The following is a 20379-nucleotide window of genomic DNA, read 5'->3' as shown; positions in this document are numbered from 1 at the left end:
GCGGGTTGCAAAGCCACTTGCAGATGCATGGGAACAGTAGGCATACTAAAGCAGTTTAAATGGCATAAAAGGGCAAGAGCTAAACATTTAGCTGACATTGTGGCTAAATTGTTATCTGTGGCCTTCTTGAATTAAGCTATGCGTGATTTCATTAGAATTATTCACTGGTAGTGTATCAGGTGATACAAAATCTATAGTTATTTTATTCAGAAAATATCAGCCTGTAAAAATAAAGATAAAGTAATTGCATTGTTTTCCTTTTTAAACAATTTAAGTTATCATGATTCTTCTATCAAAGAAGAAATGAATGCTATGTGTGGAGCGCTGTTCTCCCAATGCTATGTTCTTCTATGTGGCACAGGAATTACCAGAAGGAACTGTAAAGTTATTCTGATTGTGCAGCTGCTCGACTCAAATTGAATTCTTGTCTGTGCAGCAGTTGTCCCCAGGCGATGTTATTTGCTTATTTGGGCCGGCTGCAAACATTTCCACAAATCAAAGCTCTGCTGTCATTGTCACTTGACAGCGCTCTGCTCATTTGCGTCAATAGCCGCTTGCAGAAACATTTGACTTGCATATGGTATTTCTGTCTTTGGGACAGGAGCAGCACTCTGTTTAGCGAATTAGCACCTAATGATGATTTTATTTGAAATGCTCCCTCGAAGCAACAAGTGTGGCAGATACTTCTCCCTAAAAGAACTGGTGTTATTTGTCATTGGCAGGATACACGGAGTCTGGCTGATAATGAAAACGTGAAAGAAAGTAATTTTATGTTAAGAAACATCTGCCAGTGCAATGGGGCTGCTCGTGGAAAAAGAGAAAGCCAGTGTGCAGTTGGTGATCCATCTCATTAAAGCTTACCCGTGTGTGTTTGTTTGTTTGTGTGTGTGTGTGTTGCTCCGTGTTTATGAATAATTAAACCAACTAGCCACTGTAACTGTCAACAGTTGGCAGACATGCTCCTCTCTGCTGCCATTTGCATGATCACGCTAGTGAATAAGAAAATGAAGATGAAGCGCTGTGGCTGAAAATGTTTTGAGTTTCATCTTTCATCCTTTACTCACTATATAATAAACTTATACTGTCAGACGCCTGTCAGAAGCCTAAAGGTATGAACAAATAGTTGAGGCTAAACCAGTATTACAGCTCGTCCTAACCTCTGCTGGGTTTATTTCTGCACAGATGGTAGTGTTGGCAGGAAGAATCCTTTACTGGCTATGTTTGAAGTTGGTCATCTCTGGTATTTAAAACTGGTCCTCTGTATTGTAGTGAAATTTGACTTTCTGTTTTTCCACTAAGAGATCTGGCATCTGTCCAGCTCATTCCCTTTCCTCATTTTCAGAGCTAATGAAGATGGCATTAACTTTGTGGTTGTCTTTTCTTGCCTGCAGCGAGTAAATGTCACAGGCTTATCTGTCTCTGTTGTCTGCATTGAGTATTTCACAGCTGTAAAATCAGACAAAAAAAAGTGACTAGTATGCTTTATATCGATTCGTTTAGAATAGGAGAAGATTGAACTTTCTGTGCCCTACGATGCACTTCAGGTGATTAGGCGCATGATGTAATCCTTAATTTGTTTACCATCACCAGCTGAGAGCCTCCATCTTCTCTCATTTTCTCTTTCTGAATGAAGGCAGCAGATTGTCAAAGATGAGGAAGTCTAATGCTTATCTGGTGAAAACACACCAACAATGATTATCGCACACACAAAAGATCAATGGTGATTCCTACAGGAATATAACGTCCTTCTAGAAAAAGCGGAAAGTTTATATTAAGTCTTATGGATATTTTTCTTACCTAACAATTTAAATCTTTTTTGTCAAACCATCTACATTGTGCTCATATTTGTGTCTGAATTTCTCCAATAGATTATAGCTCTGAACAAAACTAAGGAGCGCATGCGGCCTTACCATGTCTTCCATGAAAACGACGACCCGGATATCAAAAAGATCAAAAAGGTGAATGAATAAATATAGTACAGTCACAAAAACAAAAATAACCCAACTTGTCTAAGCTTTTTCATTTGTATCTGTTGTACTACTACGTCTTTATATCTGTAGGTTCAGAGTTTCATGCGGGGATGGCTCTGTCGGAGGAAGTGGAAGATCATTGTTCAGGACTACATCTGCTCTCCTCACGCTGAAAGCATGAGGAAGAGGAACCAGATCGTCTTCAATATGGTGGAGGCAGAGACCGAGTATGCAAATGCATTACGCCTCGAGTCACACACGCTGCACAAAAGTTGTCACTGTTGTCAAGCCTTAGAGCACATGATGTTATCTCACTTGTTGTGTCGACTATAGCTCAGGAAACAATGACTGTCATGATCTTTTCTACTGTAAGCACTGTGCTGTAGGGTATATATATCATATATACAATATATACTCTACTGATAAATATAGAGTACTTTATATATTGTTTTAATGTTGGTTTTTTTAGATTTAACAAATCTAAAGTGAATCACAGTCATATTTACACACCCTGATTGACAAAGGAAAATAACCCAGATTTTCTCTGGATTCGTAATGTTAGCCAAAGTCATGGACAGATTATGTTGATCACACGTCCTAAAAAACAAATGAACCAGCTGACCTGTTCATCCAAAGACTGTTTATTTGCTTCTTAAGCAGCGAGTGCATAAACTACACGGTCCTATCATTTTCTTTTCTACATGCCATCTACAGCACAATATTAAATATTAGTTCAAGCACACATTTTAATGTAAATAAAACTGCGTAAAAATGCCCCACCTTTCTTGAGGGATTCTTTCCAGCTTTCAAATTTAGTGGTTATAAGTGACAGCGATTGGCTGTTCATGTATCTGTATCCTTCTAGCATCCGTTTCTTGTCTGCTTGGCAGGTGCTGCCAGGGAGCATTAAACAGACTTAACTACATAAGTTGGGAAAATTATGAATGCAGTCCACAATAAAGTGGATGTCAGTGGATTTTATCAGTTCCTCTGTTCCCAGTGTGACAGTGCTATCACTCGATGCTCATTGCTTCAGGCCTTTTGGGAACGTGTGCTAGCATAATTTGCATCAATGTCCTACGCAAAAAGCAGGACTCTATAGCACTGGAACAGCTGCTAACAGTTTACGCTCTACCGACCTGCTGATGTGCTTTTCTTCCATAGTCTGGTCTGTGCTCACTACATGTTGACTGTTGATTGACAGCTGACATTTGACCAGTAGCCTGCGTCATTGTGCAGGGGTGGTGGGGGTGCTACATACTAATATACAATGTAAAAAAATATAAAATACAATTACAAATCTAACAAATGAATTAATAAAACCAAGTATACCAGAGTATAACTTTCTGCTAAAAACAAAATAAAAGGAAATTGTATCATCTGACTACAAAGTTGGCACCCAATTAATACTATTTTAATGAGACATTATCATTAAAATATGGGTTAATTTGAATGTTTGAAAATTTTTCTATGTGTGGAATAACAGGTACGTCCACCAGCTCTATATCCTGGTCAACTGTTTCCTCAGACCTTTGAGGATGGCTGCCAGCTCCAAGAAACCCCCCATCAGCCATGACGACGTCAGCAGCATCTTCCTCAACAGGTGTGTATGTGTGCGATTAACAAACATGTTTTGTCCATCTGTGAGTGCAAATTAATCTCTGGAGTGTTAATTACGCATGGTGCACAAGCAGAGACAGAGACTGAAGATAAATAAATAGATGAAACCTCTTTTCATTTCTGTTTTCACACTGTATTCGCAACGTGTCTTCAGTGAGACCATCATGTTCCTTCATGAGATTTTTCATCAAGGCCTGAAGGCGAGAATAGCCAACTGGCCAACTCTGGTGCTGGGTAAGCTGTTACTTGTCCTCCCATAAAGCGCAAAAATCGCACAAACCCACTCTCTCTGCAACTATTCAGTTACATCAAGGTCAGGCTTTCAGTGGTTCCCTGCAACCAGTTTGTCTCATTCGGACGTCATACTTGACGTCTTACTGCTCTGTTCACTCATGCATACGCACGTTTCCCTATCTCAGTAGGCAACAAGGGCAGTTATTGTCTTGACAGACAATGACCACCCAGAAGGCATCCCATCATTTCACCTCCTAAAACAACCCCTCCCCATCAGATAAGCATCACCTAGGAGACGGACTGCTGAAAGATGTGGCAGCAAATTACTTGTGACAAATTCAAAAAGAACAGGGTCTGCTGATTAAACATACAGGCCTTATCTCGCCCTTTCCTGCTGACTGATTCAGTGCAGTCCTTTGAGCTATAATATGTTTTATATCAACAAATTCTGCAGTATTTTCGATCAGTATTTATGATTCTTCAGTTTTCTATGAATACTATTCAAATGCTTACGATTCCAACTGAAAAATGTGTGTTTAACCTACATAGGTTCTGCAGAGACAGCTATAGAAATACATTTCTTTCTGTTTGATTTGGCAGTTTATTTTCATCCGAAGTCAGGATTTTGCTTTTTCTTTATTCTTTCTTTTTCTTTCACTATTTGGTGGGCATTTTGAGGGCGGCCAACATCTTTGCCGTTTTGAGATTCTCCCATAAATTTCTTTGTAAAGATTCATGTCTCTATCCTCTGTACAGTCATCAACAATTAGAGCAAATTTAATTTTGAAAAACATATGCCTCAGCATGACATTGTGAAAACTGACGCCAGGAGTGTGCTGAAGCAACAGGTGGTAATATAAACATAACTCAGCAGAAATATTGGCCAATTTGAAGCTTTCAAAGGATAACTCAATACGCGGTCTGAAAAAAAAGGACCTTTCCAAGACTTTATTTTCCTCTTGTCTGCATGAAAACCCAGAAACAGTACTTCTGAAACTCTTCACTGTGGAAGTATGTTTTGAAAAGTTCAATTGTCAGTGACCTAAAATGACATTTACGTGTGGATAAAAGGCCACAACACACACACACACACACACACACACACACACACACACACACACACACACACACACACACACACACACACACACACACACAAACTATGTTTACCTGTAAACATGTGGACAGGTGCCTAATCTGTGCCTAAAAGATTTAAATTAGGAAAAGTAAAATAACTTTAATTCCAGACAAAAAGAGTAACATTGGCAAGATCATTCAACCGGAGGAAAAAAAAACTCAAGAGACTCACTGAATGTGGACTGGAAATAAATTAGGTTGGTAAATAAAAACAGAGGACAGATGAGCTGACAAAAGGCAAGACAGGACTGTATATACACATAGGGTTGATTGAACAGTGAAGCACAGATGGGAGCAGTAAATTACAAAGAGGGAAGACAAAGGCAGGAAATAAAAGAACAAGATATACACAAGGAAAAGCAAGTGTCAAAATTAAATTGTAAGGGAAAAGCAGAGAGAGAACTAATACAAAGACAAAAGAGAAGGAGACATAAACAGTGGAGAAAAATACAAGCATATGAAGTACTATCCATAAAAATCTAAGAGACCAAAACAAGAATATATTAAAAACCTGTACACACAAAGTACAGATAAAGGAATAACAATCCTTAAAATCACAGTTAGGAGCAACTCTGCTAATTTTTCAAAATCACAAATAATCATGAAAAACCTCAAGCTAATACTCCAACTGCAGTGGAGATGGGAGATACTTGTGAACATCAGCTACTGTTACTGTACTGCTGTTAGCACTACAAATGATAATTTAATAACTACTTTGCCTTCATGTGGCTTACGTACTGTGTGTGTTCTTGTTCTAGCTGACCTATTTGACATCCTGCTGCCGATGCTAAACATCTACCAGGAGTTTGTGCGTAACCATCAGTACAGCCTGCAGGTTTTGGCCAACTGTAAGCAGAACAGAGACTTTGACAAGCTTCTAAAGCAGTACGAGTCCAATGCTGCCTGTGAGGGGAGGATGCTCGAGACCTTTCTCACATACCCCATGTTCCAGGTAGATAACGACCATCAGCATCCTCTTGTATTCACAAACAAACCGTAACATGACTCCAACATGTGTGTTTTTCTCAATTCTTGTCTCCATGTGCTATTGTGCTCTTTCCTTCAACAAGATTCCTCGTTACATCATCACCTTGCATGAATTACTGGCTCACACCCCTCACGAGCATGTGGAGCGCAAGAGTCTTGAATTTGCCAAGTCCAAATTAGAGGAATTGTCCAGGTATGTGTCAGAGTCGTCTACTTCTATTAAAATTCTTGTTGTTGAATCCTGAACAAACTTGTGTGTTTGTGTGTGTGGCCAGAGTAATGCACGATGAGGTGAGCGACACAGAAAACATCCGTAAGAACCTGGCTATAGAACGGATGATAGTGGAAGGTTGTGACATCCTGCTGGACACCAGCCAGACGTTCGTCAGACAGGGTGAGTCTTCATCAGTGCAGAGCAAACCTCAACGACAGCAAATCTTTGAAGGTTTCCTGGATAGTAAGAAATTCCTTTTCTGTCAACTTGTTATCAGTAACTCGGTGAAGTTGGAAATCTTTCATTGTCTCATGGCCTTGGCTATGTGGCAAGGTTTGTCTCTCTGTCAGCTTTTCCAGTTAAAATGTAGATGTGGTACTGAATGGTACATATTTTTCTGAGCATTAGAAAGTAACGAGACTGTCTGGACCAAGGGTGGGAAATTAATTTTCCCAAGGGGCTAAGCAAGAACAGACTGTGACTGGTTGGACGGCTGCGCCAAGAAGGCTCCTTGGGATAATAATTGGCCACCCCTGGTCTAGACTGTTTGACTGCTAAAGAAGCCTTAATGGATTATTAACTAAGTATTATACTGTGTATGATTCCTTTAAGTCACATCTCACCTACATGATGCACTTAGACCATGACCACGGTTTTCCCCACTGCGCAGACAAATAGATTGGTCAATATCACCTGTGTAGGCTACAGTCATGAGAAAAAGAAAGGTTTCACAGGACTCTATGTACAGTCCTGTGAAAAATGTAGTACACCTTTTCTGCTTCAGTGGGAATTAAGAGGGTAAATAACAGCCAAACTTGCAAATTTGCTGGTCTGGAGCATTCAGGTTTATATTTCCACAGTCTTCCCAGGAGTGGACCTCCCTGCAAATTCGTCCCAAGGTCAGACTGTGCAATTCTCAGAGTAGTTGCAGAAAACCAAACACAGCATATCAGCACCAAGACCTCATACCAACCATCACCATTGTGGTGAGGGGGTGATGATTTGGGTTTGTTTTGCAGCCACGGGACCTGGGTGTTTTACAGTCATTAAGGGGTCCATTAACTCTTCTGTATACCAAAGTATTCTAGAGCAAGAAATAAGAGTTTAATAGAAACCTTAATACTGTTGAAGTGACATATCTGCATTCATCTATGGATATAAGAACTATTACTGTGACTTAATATGTAATCTTGCTTCTGTTACAGTTAAATCCTTTTAATCAAAATTATGCAGTTTTGTGCGGATGCAATTTTCCACTTAAAGTGTGCATTTTTGGGTCATAATACCTGCTAGTACAGGAGGTGGAAGACAAATGTCAAGTTTCCTTACAAATGAGCTGTAGAGAAGACAGAGATTTTTCTCCTGCAGCTGAATCACACATCACAAAACGAAGTCCTGATGCCAGTTTTGACAGTGCACTTTACTGATCCATGGTTCCTGTCTGCTTTTAATCCACAGGGACTAACTTTTGCCTCTAAACCTGCCTGTTTCAAAGATCAACTCCTTTTTTTAATCTCATTCACTGTCATGTTGAGACACTTAACATCACTTTTTCATGTCTGTGTTTGTGGCATTGTAAATGCTACACATCCCTCAGCTTACTGCCGGTTTCATCAAATGTAACATCCTGCGTGTCTCCCGCTCCACAGGGTCTCTGATCCAGCTGCCATCGGTAGAGCGAGGGAAACTAAGCAAAGTCCGCCTGGGGTCCCTCTCTCTGAAGAAGGAAGGGGAAAGGCAGTGTTTTCTCTTTACCAAACACTTCCTTGTTTGCACACGCAGCTCTGGGGGAAAACTTCACCTTCTCAAGGTGAGAACAGGGTTAACCTTACAGTGTATCTATACCTCAGCAAAGACATTTCTTTTGTAAATCAACATTCATTTTCATCCAAATTACCAATAAATAGTTGTGCATATTTTCTCTTAAACTATTGCAGCAAGGTGGAGTTTTGTCCCTTATTGACTGCACACTTATTGAGGAACCAGACGCTAATGATGAAGAGTGTAAGTATATCGCATCAATCAAGTACTATGTCCATCCTATCAATACATGCACAGCTCATGGCTCATTTAGTTCCCTTACCACTCACTGAGGTTAATTAGGTGTCAGGTGATAAGTGCCTGTGACTTCCCTTTAATTATCAAACGCTCACCCCTTTAAATGTCAGGTTTAGCTCTTTTAACATTACAGATCCATTAGTTTTTTTGTTTTGCTTTTTCCATTTTGCAATTAGGGAGTCTGATGAAACATCTACACACAAAAAGTGTTGAGACAAACACATACATGTGTACACTTCATTTTTACACCTAAGCCTCAGAGGGGTGTAGAGGGAATATAGCAGGTTAACCCTAATTAACCCGCTGTGTGTATGTGTGTGTAAAATATGACTGTGTATGTGCAAGCATTTTATTTTTACAGTAATTATGAATTATTGATCGTTGTAGTTTAAAAAGCTCATTGTTTTTCATCTATCACAGCAAAAGCTGGTGGTCAGGTGTTTGGTCAGCTGGACTTTAAGCTTGTCGTAGAGCCGTCAGACTCGTCTTCTTTTACTGTGGTGTTGCTGGCGCCGTCACGACAGGAGAAAGCTGCCTGGACTAGTGATATTAGCCAGGTACTACATAAATCATGCAAATATACACCCAGACAAAGACAAAAAACAAGGACCTTCAAATAACGAGGGCATGTCTCCGTTGGGCATTGAGATGGCTTAGTAAACACAGACTGTGGTGCAGTTCCCCAGGGCCGAGTTCAGCTCAGTGCCTCAGTACTTCATAAACAGGGTAACACCAAACAAGCATGTCACTCTGCATTAATTCTAGTCAGGCACAAAAAAAAAAATACACTTACAGTTTTAAATAACTTTCTTTTTTTAGTGCCTTCAACGAGACTTGTGAAACAGTGTCAAAGAGTGTGCTGTATTTACTCTTAATAAAAAGGAAGAAAACAGATGTTCAGTACGAGATTATTTTAGAATAGATCTGGAACACTTATCTGCTTTAAATGCTGTAGCTTAAAAAATACATGATAATAATTATATATGTAATTCTCTTTCTTTTTTCATTTGCTCATCTCGCTACTCTCGTCTCTCCGTCTCTGCAGTGCATAGATAATATTCGCTGTAATGGCTTGATGACCAGTGTGTTTGAGGAAAACTCAAAAGTCACAGTGCCTTATATGATCAAGTAAGTATTTTTGTGTGTGTGAAGAGAAAGCTATCTCTTCATGCCACGCACGTGTCGCAGAACATAAGCTGTGATGGCACATCTGGTTAAAAATATGATTTTTTTATGCTTGTTTCCTTTTAATTTATGCTGTTGCTGAAATCTGCTTGACGGTATTCCCTTATTTGCGTCCTTTCTTTGAAATATGTGGGTTTTATATTAATTTTTTTATCTTCCTTGGCTGTTTTTGCTCAGTTACTTTCACAACCTTTGCCTAGCTTAGCAACCCAGCAGTCACCCATGCTTGGTTATGAGTTTGTGTGTGTGTGTACGTGTGTATCCATCAGATCCGATGTGCGTCTCCATAAAGATGATGTTGACATTTGCTTCAGCAAGACGCTCAACTCCTGCAAGGTCCCCCAGATCCGTTATGCCAGCGTGGAGCGGCTGCTGGAGAGGCTGACCGACCTTCGCTTCCTCTCCATAGACTTCCTCAACACCTTCCTGCACACATACAGGATCTTCACCACAGCAACCGTGGTCATGGACAAGCTGGCTGACATCTACAAGAAGCCCTTCTCCTCCATACCTATCAGGTCTTACCATTCACACATGCAAATATCCATTCACAAACACAGATTGAAAGCAGATTCTGTACATGCTCATTGCTACCGTGCAGATTGAAGCGCCTCATAAATCCTCAGGGAAATACTGTTTACTGGTTTGAGCTCCATCAAATTTTTACGAACATGGGCACATTTATTCCGGCCAGTATTTGTGCCCTTTGCAAACACAAACACACACAATCTTGTATATTGCCATTACCTGGGTGTTCTGAGAGGGTTTTATGAGCGTCCTTTTACTTGTTTTTTTGTAAATATGTGAATGATGTAGTCAGATGTGGGTCAGTGTTTTGGAAGAAGCAAGCAGCTTTCACCTCTGTCCACAAGGTTAAACACATACTAACTGAACTATAAACTGGCCTGTTTTTGGAGACCAACTGAACAGATGCTTCAAACTGTTTTTGGCAAAGTCGTAGGAATAATCAGTGTGTCAGATGAGACGTTTCTCTGTCTCTCTACTTTTCTGAAGCTCTCTGTCTTTCTCTCTCACTCGTGGCTACATCAAAATTGTCTGTTTATATTCCTTTCACAGCTTTACTTAACTTAGCTTTTCAACTGGAAAAGCTTTGCCTTTTCCTCCACCCGAGGGTTGGTTTTAAAATGTCTTACCTCACTCACTGTGGCCTGTGGCCTTCCTTCCTGGGAAGAGAAAAGGAGAGGGGCATCCAGGCACCAGAGCGGTGCGGGAAGATGAACCACCCTGTGTGAAGCGATGCCACTTCTTTACTAAAGCTTTTTTTCCCCTCTCCTTTGTTCTCCAGAAAAAAAACTTTACAATAGGAGGTTTATAAGGGGATTTTTTTTATTATACTGGTGCTTTTTAGCCATGCTAGTAAAAGGGTCTACCTCTATGTTCTAGACAGAAATATCACGTTAATGAGTGGATGGATTTACTCTGAAACTGTGAAATTCTGCAGTGATTCGTGGGCAGAGAATCTATTGCAATACAACTTTTCCTTTAACTTCTTGTCTGATTCTATCATTGGGTCAAATTCTAAACATTGTTTTAATTTAAGTCCAGCCCACCATGAAAACATCCAATTGTTTGTTGACCTGTATTTAAGCCTCAGTTTTAGCTTTGCATATTTTGATGAGTGTGGAGTGCTAAGTCATCAGCTAACTCTATTAATGATGGTAAAGGTGAATTTACACTCTGTGCTGGTTTAGTGTTGGAACAAGACTCAAATGGCTGACAGATGAAGTGCTGACCTCTTTTTTATTAGTTTTTCTAGATTAAAGAAGATGATGCCAACTCTCTGAGCAAATGCACTGCATAAAACCTACATACATGTACAAAAACCCAGCTCTGTGTTTTTGTGCTGGAGTTTTCTCCCATGTGGTCATGTGCTGACATCTCGGACACTGAACATGTGCTGCTGTTGTCTGACTCACACACTTTCTGTCCCCTTTCTCAAACACACCTTTACTCTTCTGAGACATTTGTTTATCATCACTCCATATTCTTATCTTAAACCATCCTCTATCTCGTTACATTTTGTGTCATCCATGTCCCTTGTCTCTCCATATCCCCTCCAGCTACAGGATGCAGTACCACTCATTTGACCGTCTGTCCATCTCACCCATTTGTTCTGACTACAGTCTGAAGATCAAGAAGATTGCCATGGATCAGTCCAAGTAACCAACGCTCTTCTTTCTGCCTCCCTTCTTGCTATCTCTGTCCTACTTTCCTGCTTGTTCTTCTTTTCTTCTGCTATGATACTTAACTGATGCATGACTTTCCTCTCTACTTTGCCAGAACAGCTCTTTATATGAAAACTCACAGGTATTGTGATTCCACCAGTTTTAAATCAACAATATAAAGATGGGAATGGGAGAAATTATGAAATAATTTTCTTAAATCTTTAGCTGATCTGTGGCATGTTTTATCACAGAAGTATCGCGTCCTTCAGGCTTTTCTATCTATCTTAACCACATTTATCCCTTTTACTATTCTCCTCCAGTCCCTCATCTTCTGCCGCTTGCGTCCTCTTTTTCTATTCCCTGCTTCAAAGTACTTTGGTATTGGTCGTCTCTGCGTTTCCTGTATCTTTTCTTCCCTTATGCTGCTATCATTTCTCTCCCTCCTCTTTCTATCTGGATTGCAATTTCTTCCCTTGTTTCCTGCTGAATAACAGATTTGTGTGAATAAATGATGACTGTGAGCGTGTTTATCTACGCATGATTACTTCTTTCTCGATGTAGCTCTGTACACACAAGTCTGTTTGAAGGGTAAATGTCATCATAAGATTGATAATCCAAATGCTTGTTGATTAAAGCTTTTACACGCTTTCATTGCCTGCTAAACAAAACATTTCAAATGTTGCAAATCTGCAATAAAAGATGATTTTTGGGTTTTTTTCTGCTGAACACATTTTTGTTGATTGTGATTTTGCCATGTAAAGCACACAAGTACTAAAATCCTAGTCTTTCCAGTTTGTTGACATGTTATATATTCACATTATAGTTGTAGCCCAGTATGATCTAGCAGTTTTAGGACAGGGGACATGAACAATCATCACAACAACTATAGATAATGCAGATACTAAATGTTTCAAATGCACAAGTCAGTCACCTTACCTTTGGTGTACTAATCAAGTACGGCAAGTAGTTCCCTAAACCACTGCCACGACACTTTAAGCTGGCTCTATAAATGAAAGCTTTTAAATTTTGTTCAACAGCTAATCTCCAACTGTGGTCACTGATTTTAATATACCTTCTTCATTTAAACCATCAATGATGGCACAAATGAGACTAAACCCAAGCAGTTCCAGCTCATAAAAAGAAAGCAGCTACTAGATAAATACCATAAAGTTTCATAGTGCTAAGGAGGACTCCACAGTTTGATGACGAGTCTCTCTGGGTTCAGCTTAATTAGAGCAGCACTGAGTTAGCTTAACTCGTCTAGCCTCCGCCGTTATTTGAAAGTAGGAAGTCATGCATGCAAAGGTATGCGATTCCCACACTGTTAATTTAATATGTGTATAAATATCTGACTATTAAAGCTGACGGTCACCAGGGTAACCTCAAAGATGTTGTTTTATTTCTAGTTATTTCTCAGCGTAGAAGAGATGACTGTATCACAGTGAAAATTGTGTCACTGTTTTAATAATTTCTTACTGTACTGTATGTGCCCACTCGTTCTAATTCACTCTGGATAACCGCAGTAGCTGAATGTCCTACATTTAGTACTCTGTACCTCAGGCTTACCCAGTGCACTGTAAAATTTCAGATTCTTTCCCGAGCCACACTTTTCTCCTTTTTGACTTATGAAAACACACAGGGATATTGGATTCTGCCTCTAAATCAACACTTATCTCCAATACAGGAAAACAAAACAACAAAACTAACAAAACCCTTTGGTAATGAAAGTTTTACAAAGACCAGCAATTTTGTTTTGAGCTGATGCATCTCCAGATTCCTTTTTCTTTTGTCTTTTTTTTTTAAATACTTCTTCATTGATTTTCTTTTTGTTTGTTTTTAACAATTCCATTATTTTGCTAATACTTATGTTCCTTTTTAGGTCTTTGGAGCTGTTTTTTGCCACCAATCAAAATAACAGAGGCGTGGACCACGTGAATGACAAATCTCCTCGTCTCTGCCGCAAGTTCTCCTCTCCACCTCCTCTGTCCATCCCATCCCGGACCACCTCCCCCGTCCGAACTCGAAAGCTGTCCCTCCACTCCCCTATCACGGCCAGAGTCGGGGGCCTTGATCTGACCAGTCCTCTGTCCAATTACAGTGTCAACAACAACACTTCCCAGTCTGCTGGCAGTAGCCCCACATCTGCCCAGACACCAACACCTCAGACCCCAACCCCAACTACTTCCTCTCCTCCCCCCCCTCCCTCTTCCACCTCTCCTCCACCGAACAATTCTAAGCCAACACAAGACCAAGTTCCTCCTATTCCCTCCTCGCTTGACCAGAGTCCCTGCTCAACTGCAGAGGGAGAGGATGTCCCCAGAATTGACCCCTTCTGTGGAAAACTGCGACGGAGTATACGCAGAGGTATTTCATAGTTTCCCCTATTACACTTTTCAGAACATTAGGACTGAATATTGTTGAAATGTATCTGTTATTCTATGGTTTTCATTACTGTATTATAAGAAAAACAGGGAAATAATCATTGTCAACTTTTAGTACTTGAAAAATAATACAGATTATGTAAATAATCAAATAGGCACATAAATATATGAATGTTTCTCCTGTTTGTTAGCTTTAGGTTATTAGGTCAGACCGCAAAAATACTTAAATTAGGCTGAAAGCTTTCTGCTGCTACTAATATTGACATGAGGTTAAGCATATGGGGTCTGAAGTGTGCTTTGCTGCATTTGTAACAGTAGTAATGAGTGATAAGTGATGTTGCAGTGCACTCGCATTACCTGAAGTTCAGCAAGGAAAGATATTAAACCACCGGGGGTCAGAAAAACCTTTCACAGGTTAAAATTAACAGTAGATTTTTTAAATTTTGCCTGCAGGTCAAAAAGCATGTCCGGTAACCTTTTCTGCTTCTTTATATCAAATAGCATCAGGCCACATGCTGTTAGAGACTATGTGCTGGACTATGTTTGTTGTTTAGGTATATTATCGGTGTATGTATTGCCACTAAACTTATACATTTAAAGAGTTGTTGGTGTACTAAAGGGTTTATGAAGCACTGAAGGTTACTAATCAAATGACAGAGTGAAGTGTTTCCCTGTAAGAGCAGAACAAGTGCCTGGTGGGACATCATTATCTCCTGGCATTTGTGTGCCAAAGTCAGCTAAGCCGCCTTCCCACCACACACGGTCAGATCTTCTAATGGTAGTGTTAAACAGCTCTCTCAGGCTGGAGAGGTATAGCGTCAGGGCATCTCAGGCAACACGGTTTCAATTTGACACTCATCAATATTTGCACATGTGTATGGAGTGTGTGTGTGTGTGTGTGTGTGTGTGTGTGTGTGTGTGTGTGTGTGTGTGTGTGTGTGTGTGTGTGTGTGTGTGTGTGTGTGTGTGTATGTGCATGAGAGGTTCATGTGCTTCTAACCGCTTACAAGGAGACAAAGACCCATTAGCATTGGTACCACAGAGCCACTTCACCTCTTCTCTATACTGTCTCAGCTTCTTGGGCTCTTAATCAGTCAGTACATTCTGTGCTTATGTGTACCTGCAGCTAATGTGCATCCACGTATATGTCTGTTGATCTTTCTCTTGGCTTGTCTCCTTAATGTGTGTGCATATGCATGCTGGTAAATTACCAGTGTGACATTCTGAGCACAAGTTAAAAGTGATTATGTGAAAAATCTTACTGTTTTAAATCTATCTATCTATCTATCTATCTATCTATCTATCTATCTATCTATCTATCTATCTATCTATCTATCTATCTATCTATCTATCTATCTATCTATCTATCTATCTATCTATCTATCTATCTATCTATCTATCTATCTATCTATCTATCTATCTCTCTATCTCTCTATCTCTCTATCTGTGTGTGTGTGTGTGTGTGTGTGTATATATATATATATATATATATATATATATATGCACACACATAACACATAGTACTATAACAGTTTCACCAAACTAACAGTAATGCCAGGCATGACCTCTATACTGAGTAATTTCTGTTAATTTAGTTATAATGGGCCTCTTGTCCAGTAAAAAAACCATTAGCATCATGGTCACCACCAGCAATCTTCAACTTTGCTTTTCCTTCTTTCTAGCTGTACTGGAGTCAGCGTCACTAGAGAAAATCATCCCAGAGTCTCCACAGACCAGTGAAGCAGGAGATATGTCGCCGTGCCGCTCTCCTTCCACACCTCGACACCTTCGCTACAGACAGCCTGGTAAGAGGCCGCCTATGTGTGCAGGCTACTTTACAGAGCCACAGAGTTAGGCAGATATCCTTGACCCTATAGACTAACATCATACTAAAATACAAAACCCATACATCACACAGCAATATACATGTGTTTGTTAAAGTATTTGTGTTTAGCTTTGTCAGCATGGTTTTTCTTGCAGTGGATCAAGTTCATTGACAGGCAGAATAACACTGAAGAAAGTCTATGCTGCAAGCAGAACATTTGATATTTTTATTGCATCTTTATTTCGTCTTTATTTTTGTTTATTTTATCCATTCAAAAGTCACAAACCATATAATAAATTCAAGTGTTGATAGCTGATGTTAAGAACATGTGACAGTATGTAGGCCTCACAAATGTCCATGGCCATTTCAGAGCCATCAAATTTGGTATACTCCCTAATAACAAATAATTTTCTATTTACAGAGTATTTTTTGAATGTTTTACATGAATACTTTTTTTGCCCTATACAAACAAGGTTTTTCCAGGAAAATTTAAAAAAAAAATTATGAAAAGAATAATTTTACTTTATAAAGGAAACAGTGATTATATTCAGGTAAAGCAATAAGACATAAAAGAAAAATCATTTAAGTCAATAGACATTGGAATCATATTTCATTATGTTAGATTGAAAGGAAAGTTAGCGTTTATGTTCACGCTGTTGTTGCCTTTGATGATAATTATGTGCTTGTGCACCTGCAGTCCAGCCAGGGGAGAACTCACGCTGCTCAGTCTCTCCAGCTTCAGCCTTCGCTATTGCCACAGCAGCAGCAGGACACGGTGCACCGCCAGGTACACACACACACACACACACACACACACACACACACACACACACACACACACACACACACACACACACAGAGTAAAAATGATTAAACAATTCATCCAGATCATAATTCTGATTGCAAAAGCTACCAGAAAAATCAAAAAGGAAATATAAAGAAAAAACAATGTAAAAGTGAATAATAACTCAAAAATAAAAACCAGAAGTATAATAACCCCGTGGTGGGCATAAAATAAAAACGTTATACGGTTAATCTTGTTTCTTTTTTTTAGTTATATATAGGTTTAATATTGTTAAAGCAGTAACATCTCTTGGGGGACAGGGTCAGTGGATAATCCATAACTCAGTTTCCATAATCATGAACCTTTAAAAAATAGCTCATGTGATGCTTTAATATTCAAAACTTTGAAATGCCTGCTTTTTGTTTGTTTTTGATTTTCCATCCAGTGTTTACTAACTCTGAAAGAACCTGTGATAAAGAGTTCATCATTCGCCGAGCTGCAACTAATAGAGTTCTCAATGTTCTGCGCCACTGGGTCTCCAAACATTCACAGGTCTGTCTGTACCCACCACTCTCTGTGCATGTTGTGTGTGTGGGTGTGTGTGTGTGTGGGTCCAGTGTTTTGCTGGGGTGATCAAGTCTGCGGTCTCATTAAAACAGGTGATTGATGCGTTCTCGCTCTGCTCCACTGCTCCCAGTTGATCGCGTAAACAGCAAACTGTGCACAAACACACACCAAATATTGTTTTAACTGGTCAGCTGGCTCAGCCTGCCTACTCTTGTGCTAAACAGCCAGCCTCTAATGAATTGAACATCAAGGTAATTGCCTGCCTCCCTGCAGAGATCTTTACACTCTAACTGCATCAATATGTTTTATGTATTTTTCTTCGATAAAACAAAATGCTGTGATGACAGTCCAGCTTTAGTCAACTTATTAACACACAGGCCCGCACAATGACATACACACATACAGACACCCACTTATTTTTTAGAGGCCAGAGAACAGAAAGAGCTTGTTAAAACTGACCTTTAAACAGGAGTTAAATTGAGGTAGGAGTAAAGCAGAAAATTGGAGGAGAGGAAAGTGAAAAGACTGTAAGAAATGAAAGAGGAACGGGGATTTGGAAGAAGTATCATGCCGCCGTGACTGATGATTGATCAGGTGATGCTTTTATTGTGTGGAGACTTGAGGCAATATTAATTACAAGAGTAGAATCACCTGTAGTTCAGGTAGTATGTGAAATTATAATATGTGAATAATATTCCTCAGTTTGTTAACAATATATCTACTGAGATTAATAATCATCTATTTAATCAGCTGTGCAGTGGTAGCTGTTTCTTTGGTATTTTAAAGTACCTTACACATCAGCTGAACAACAGACTTCATGAAATGTAATTGTCTTATTATGCAAGTTCTTAACTATGGGTACTTGTGCCTCTGGGAATACTTCTGCAAAATAGGTTGGTTAAAAAAATCTAAATTAAAAATCTGAGTAAAAAAGCAAATGTATCTAGTGCTAAAAACCAGGTATCAAAAAAGCAGCAGTATTTAGAAGAATGAAATATAATTGGCTATAAATGGTTAACTGGCAAACTGACCTAAATCCTCCACAAGAAACACAGTAAAGAGCCTAAAGACCCAGCCTGTAAATTCTTCTCATCCCAGTCTGGTCAAGCATCTGAAGGATTCACTGAAACGAGACCAATACAAAGAGCCTAAAACCACAAGAACGAGAACAAAAGCATCTTGGTGCCACAGGACAGAGGTCCCAATGATCAGAGCTATTCTGACGGAGGATGTGACAAACTGCTTTGTATATTACTAATAACAGAAAAGTACTCTGTATTATATCACCAACTAAAATGAAATATACCATGATAGAGGACATTTTTCCATTTAATCCAGTTGTGTTGTTTGTTTGTTTACTTCACTTTATCTTCACTTCTCTGGTTAAGATTTTAGTTTGAATCAAAATCAGGCTTGTGTTACTGTTACCATTACTACCAAAGTCTGTATAATGTAAACATGTATTTGTTTGTGCTTAGGACTTTGAGATGAATGGGGACCTTAAGATGTCAGTGATCTGTCTCCTGGAGGAGGTGCTTAGAGATCCAGACCTTCTGCCTCAGGAGAGGAAAGCTACTGCGAACATACTAAAGTACAGCTGAAACTCAAATACATACAAAAACATGCTCTCGTACAAACAAGCAGCATGTACACGAAGCACTTTGGCACCTTTGAATGACAAAAATATGTCATCAAATAGTGTTGTTTTTAATTTTTAATACTCTCTTGTTCTAATACTTTTACTGTTCTCCTCTATTCTGTCTGATAGTGCGCTTTCTCAAGATGATCAGGAAGATGCCCAACTGAGAATAGAAGACATCTTACAGATGGTGAGAAAATGAAGCTTTTCCCTATTTTCTGTCATATATACAAACTTTTTCATCCTGGGTACTGATATTAACAATTCCTTTGAGCCAAAGTTCAAAATTCAGCTGCCCTAAACCCTCAGTATCTGTTCTTGGATCTATATCAAAGTGAGGAGCGGAGATCTCATCGATATGTTTATCCCAGGCAAACAGCTCTGGCTGTAGGCACAGCACTACCCACATGCTGTTCAAACTTTCTCATTGCATTCAGAAGAAAGGTGATTTAAGGGGAGGGTGAAGAAAGCTAAATCAGATTGTTTTAGGCAGTGGATCTACAGTGGGCATCTTGACGAATGCCCACTATAAGATAAAAAAAAGATTTATTTTGAAATCTCAAGGTATTTTATTCAGTTAGCTTTAGTAGTGACTCTATAATATAGCGAGTTATAAATTTGCCTAAGATGCAAAAGGTCCTTATTCAAGACCAGGAGGAGACACCAGTCATTTTGGGGTTGTGTCAGAAAGGACATCCAGCATCCACATATTTGATGTGGATGCTGGATGTGGAGCTACCTGCTCTGGCAACCCAATAAGGGAGGAGCTTATTTAGCAAGCTTTAATCTATCTACTCTATCTCCAGTATAAAAAGAGAAAAAGTAATTTTCTACATAGCTTAAATGTCTTGTTTTGCAATACCTAATTTTATGGCTTTGTTCATGTAGTTACAAAGTATTACAAATTTCTGCGAAATACTTTCACAGTTATCACCACCTGTTGCACATGACGACAAAAAAAATCACAAGCACTGACAATTTCCTAGATTGGATCGGTTATCTCTGGAAATCACAAACAAATAGACGTATTGGGTTTGTAAATTGTGAAAAGCGTCTGTCATTCACAGTGTTCTAAGCTCTGGGCAGAAGGGGTAAATAGACTCTGTGCTGACAGTGATGCTACCCAGGGACTGTCAAATGTCATAAACCATATTTATCACAGCCTGTCTCTTTATTAGATATTTATATCTCACTATCTCACTTCTGTTTGGGGTCATTTGTTTTTATGTCTTTGTCTCTGAATGTGTGTGTGTGTGTGTGTAGGCGGACTGCCCGAAGGCAGAGTGTTTTGAATCTCTCTCAGCGATGGAGCTGGCTGAACAGATCACTCTGCTGGATCACATCGTCTTCAGGAGCATCCCTTATGAGTCAGTCCTCTCATGAAACCCAGTCAGTCCTCTCATATGTGATCTGCATCAGGTCAAAGAGACATAAATCCCCTTTATGGGCACTGGGCATGCTTTTAGAAGGACATAAATGAAAACTAATGGTATTTTATTTCAACTTTAGAACTCCAAACATCAGAGAATAGATTTGCACTTGCTTACCATCTGATTTCAGAGGCATTAGAAAATGAAACTTATACTCTGCTA

The 20379-nt window shown here is 39.4% G+C and overlaps 1 protein-coding gene across 3 annotated transcripts in view; it reads left to right on the top strand.

Moving 5' to 3' along the window:
* The window catches only part of rasgrf2b (Ras protein-specific guanine nucleotide-releasing factor 2b), a 49316-nt gene that overhangs the window by 24555 nt on the left and 4382 nt on the right, over positions 1-20379 (top strand). Inside the window, exons 4-23 of one of the 3 annotated variants that reach the window (XM_085475853.1) lie at positions 1869-1958; positions 2061-2197; positions 3457-3573; positions 3745-3824; positions 5720-5913; positions 6032-6141; positions 6224-6342; positions 7812-7972; positions 8100-8166; positions 8641-8777; positions 9266-9348; positions 9720-9923; positions 11487-11585; positions 13471-13955; positions 15655-15777; positions 16495-16584; positions 17027-17133; positions 18627-18739; positions 18917-18977; positions 20051-20154. In XM_085475853.1, the coding sequence (XP_085331979.1) occupies positions 1869-1958; positions 2061-2197; positions 3457-3573; positions 3745-3824; positions 5720-5913; positions 6032-6141; positions 6224-6342; positions 7812-7972; positions 8100-8166; positions 8641-8777; positions 9266-9348; positions 9720-9923; positions 11487-11585; positions 13471-13955; positions 15655-15777; positions 16495-16584; positions 17027-17133; positions 18627-18739; positions 18917-18977; positions 20051-20154 (2681 nt within the window). Of the gene's footprint in view, positions 1-1868; positions 1959-2060; positions 2198-3456; positions 3574-3744; positions 3825-5719; positions 5914-6031; positions 6142-6223; positions 6343-7811; positions 7973-8099; positions 8167-8640; positions 8778-9265; positions 9349-9674; positions 9924-11486; positions 11586-13470; positions 13956-15654; positions 15778-16494; positions 16585-17026; positions 17134-18626; positions 18740-18916; positions 18978-20050; positions 20155-20379 lie in introns of all 3 variants that reach the window. The other 2 variants (XM_085475852.1, XM_085475855.1) reach the window with 2 other exon arrangements.

This window comes from Copadichromis virginalis, linkage group LG12 (assembly GCF_057382275.1).
Source record: "Copadichromis virginalis isolate Kocher_CV1m ecotype Utaka linkage group LG12, C_Virginalis_male_GT1.1, whole genome shotgun sequence".
Taxonomy (NCBI): Eukaryota; Metazoa; Chordata; class Actinopteri; order Cichliformes; family Cichlidae; genus Copadichromis; species Copadichromis virginalis.
This window is presented reverse-complemented; position numbering and strand designations above follow the sequence as displayed.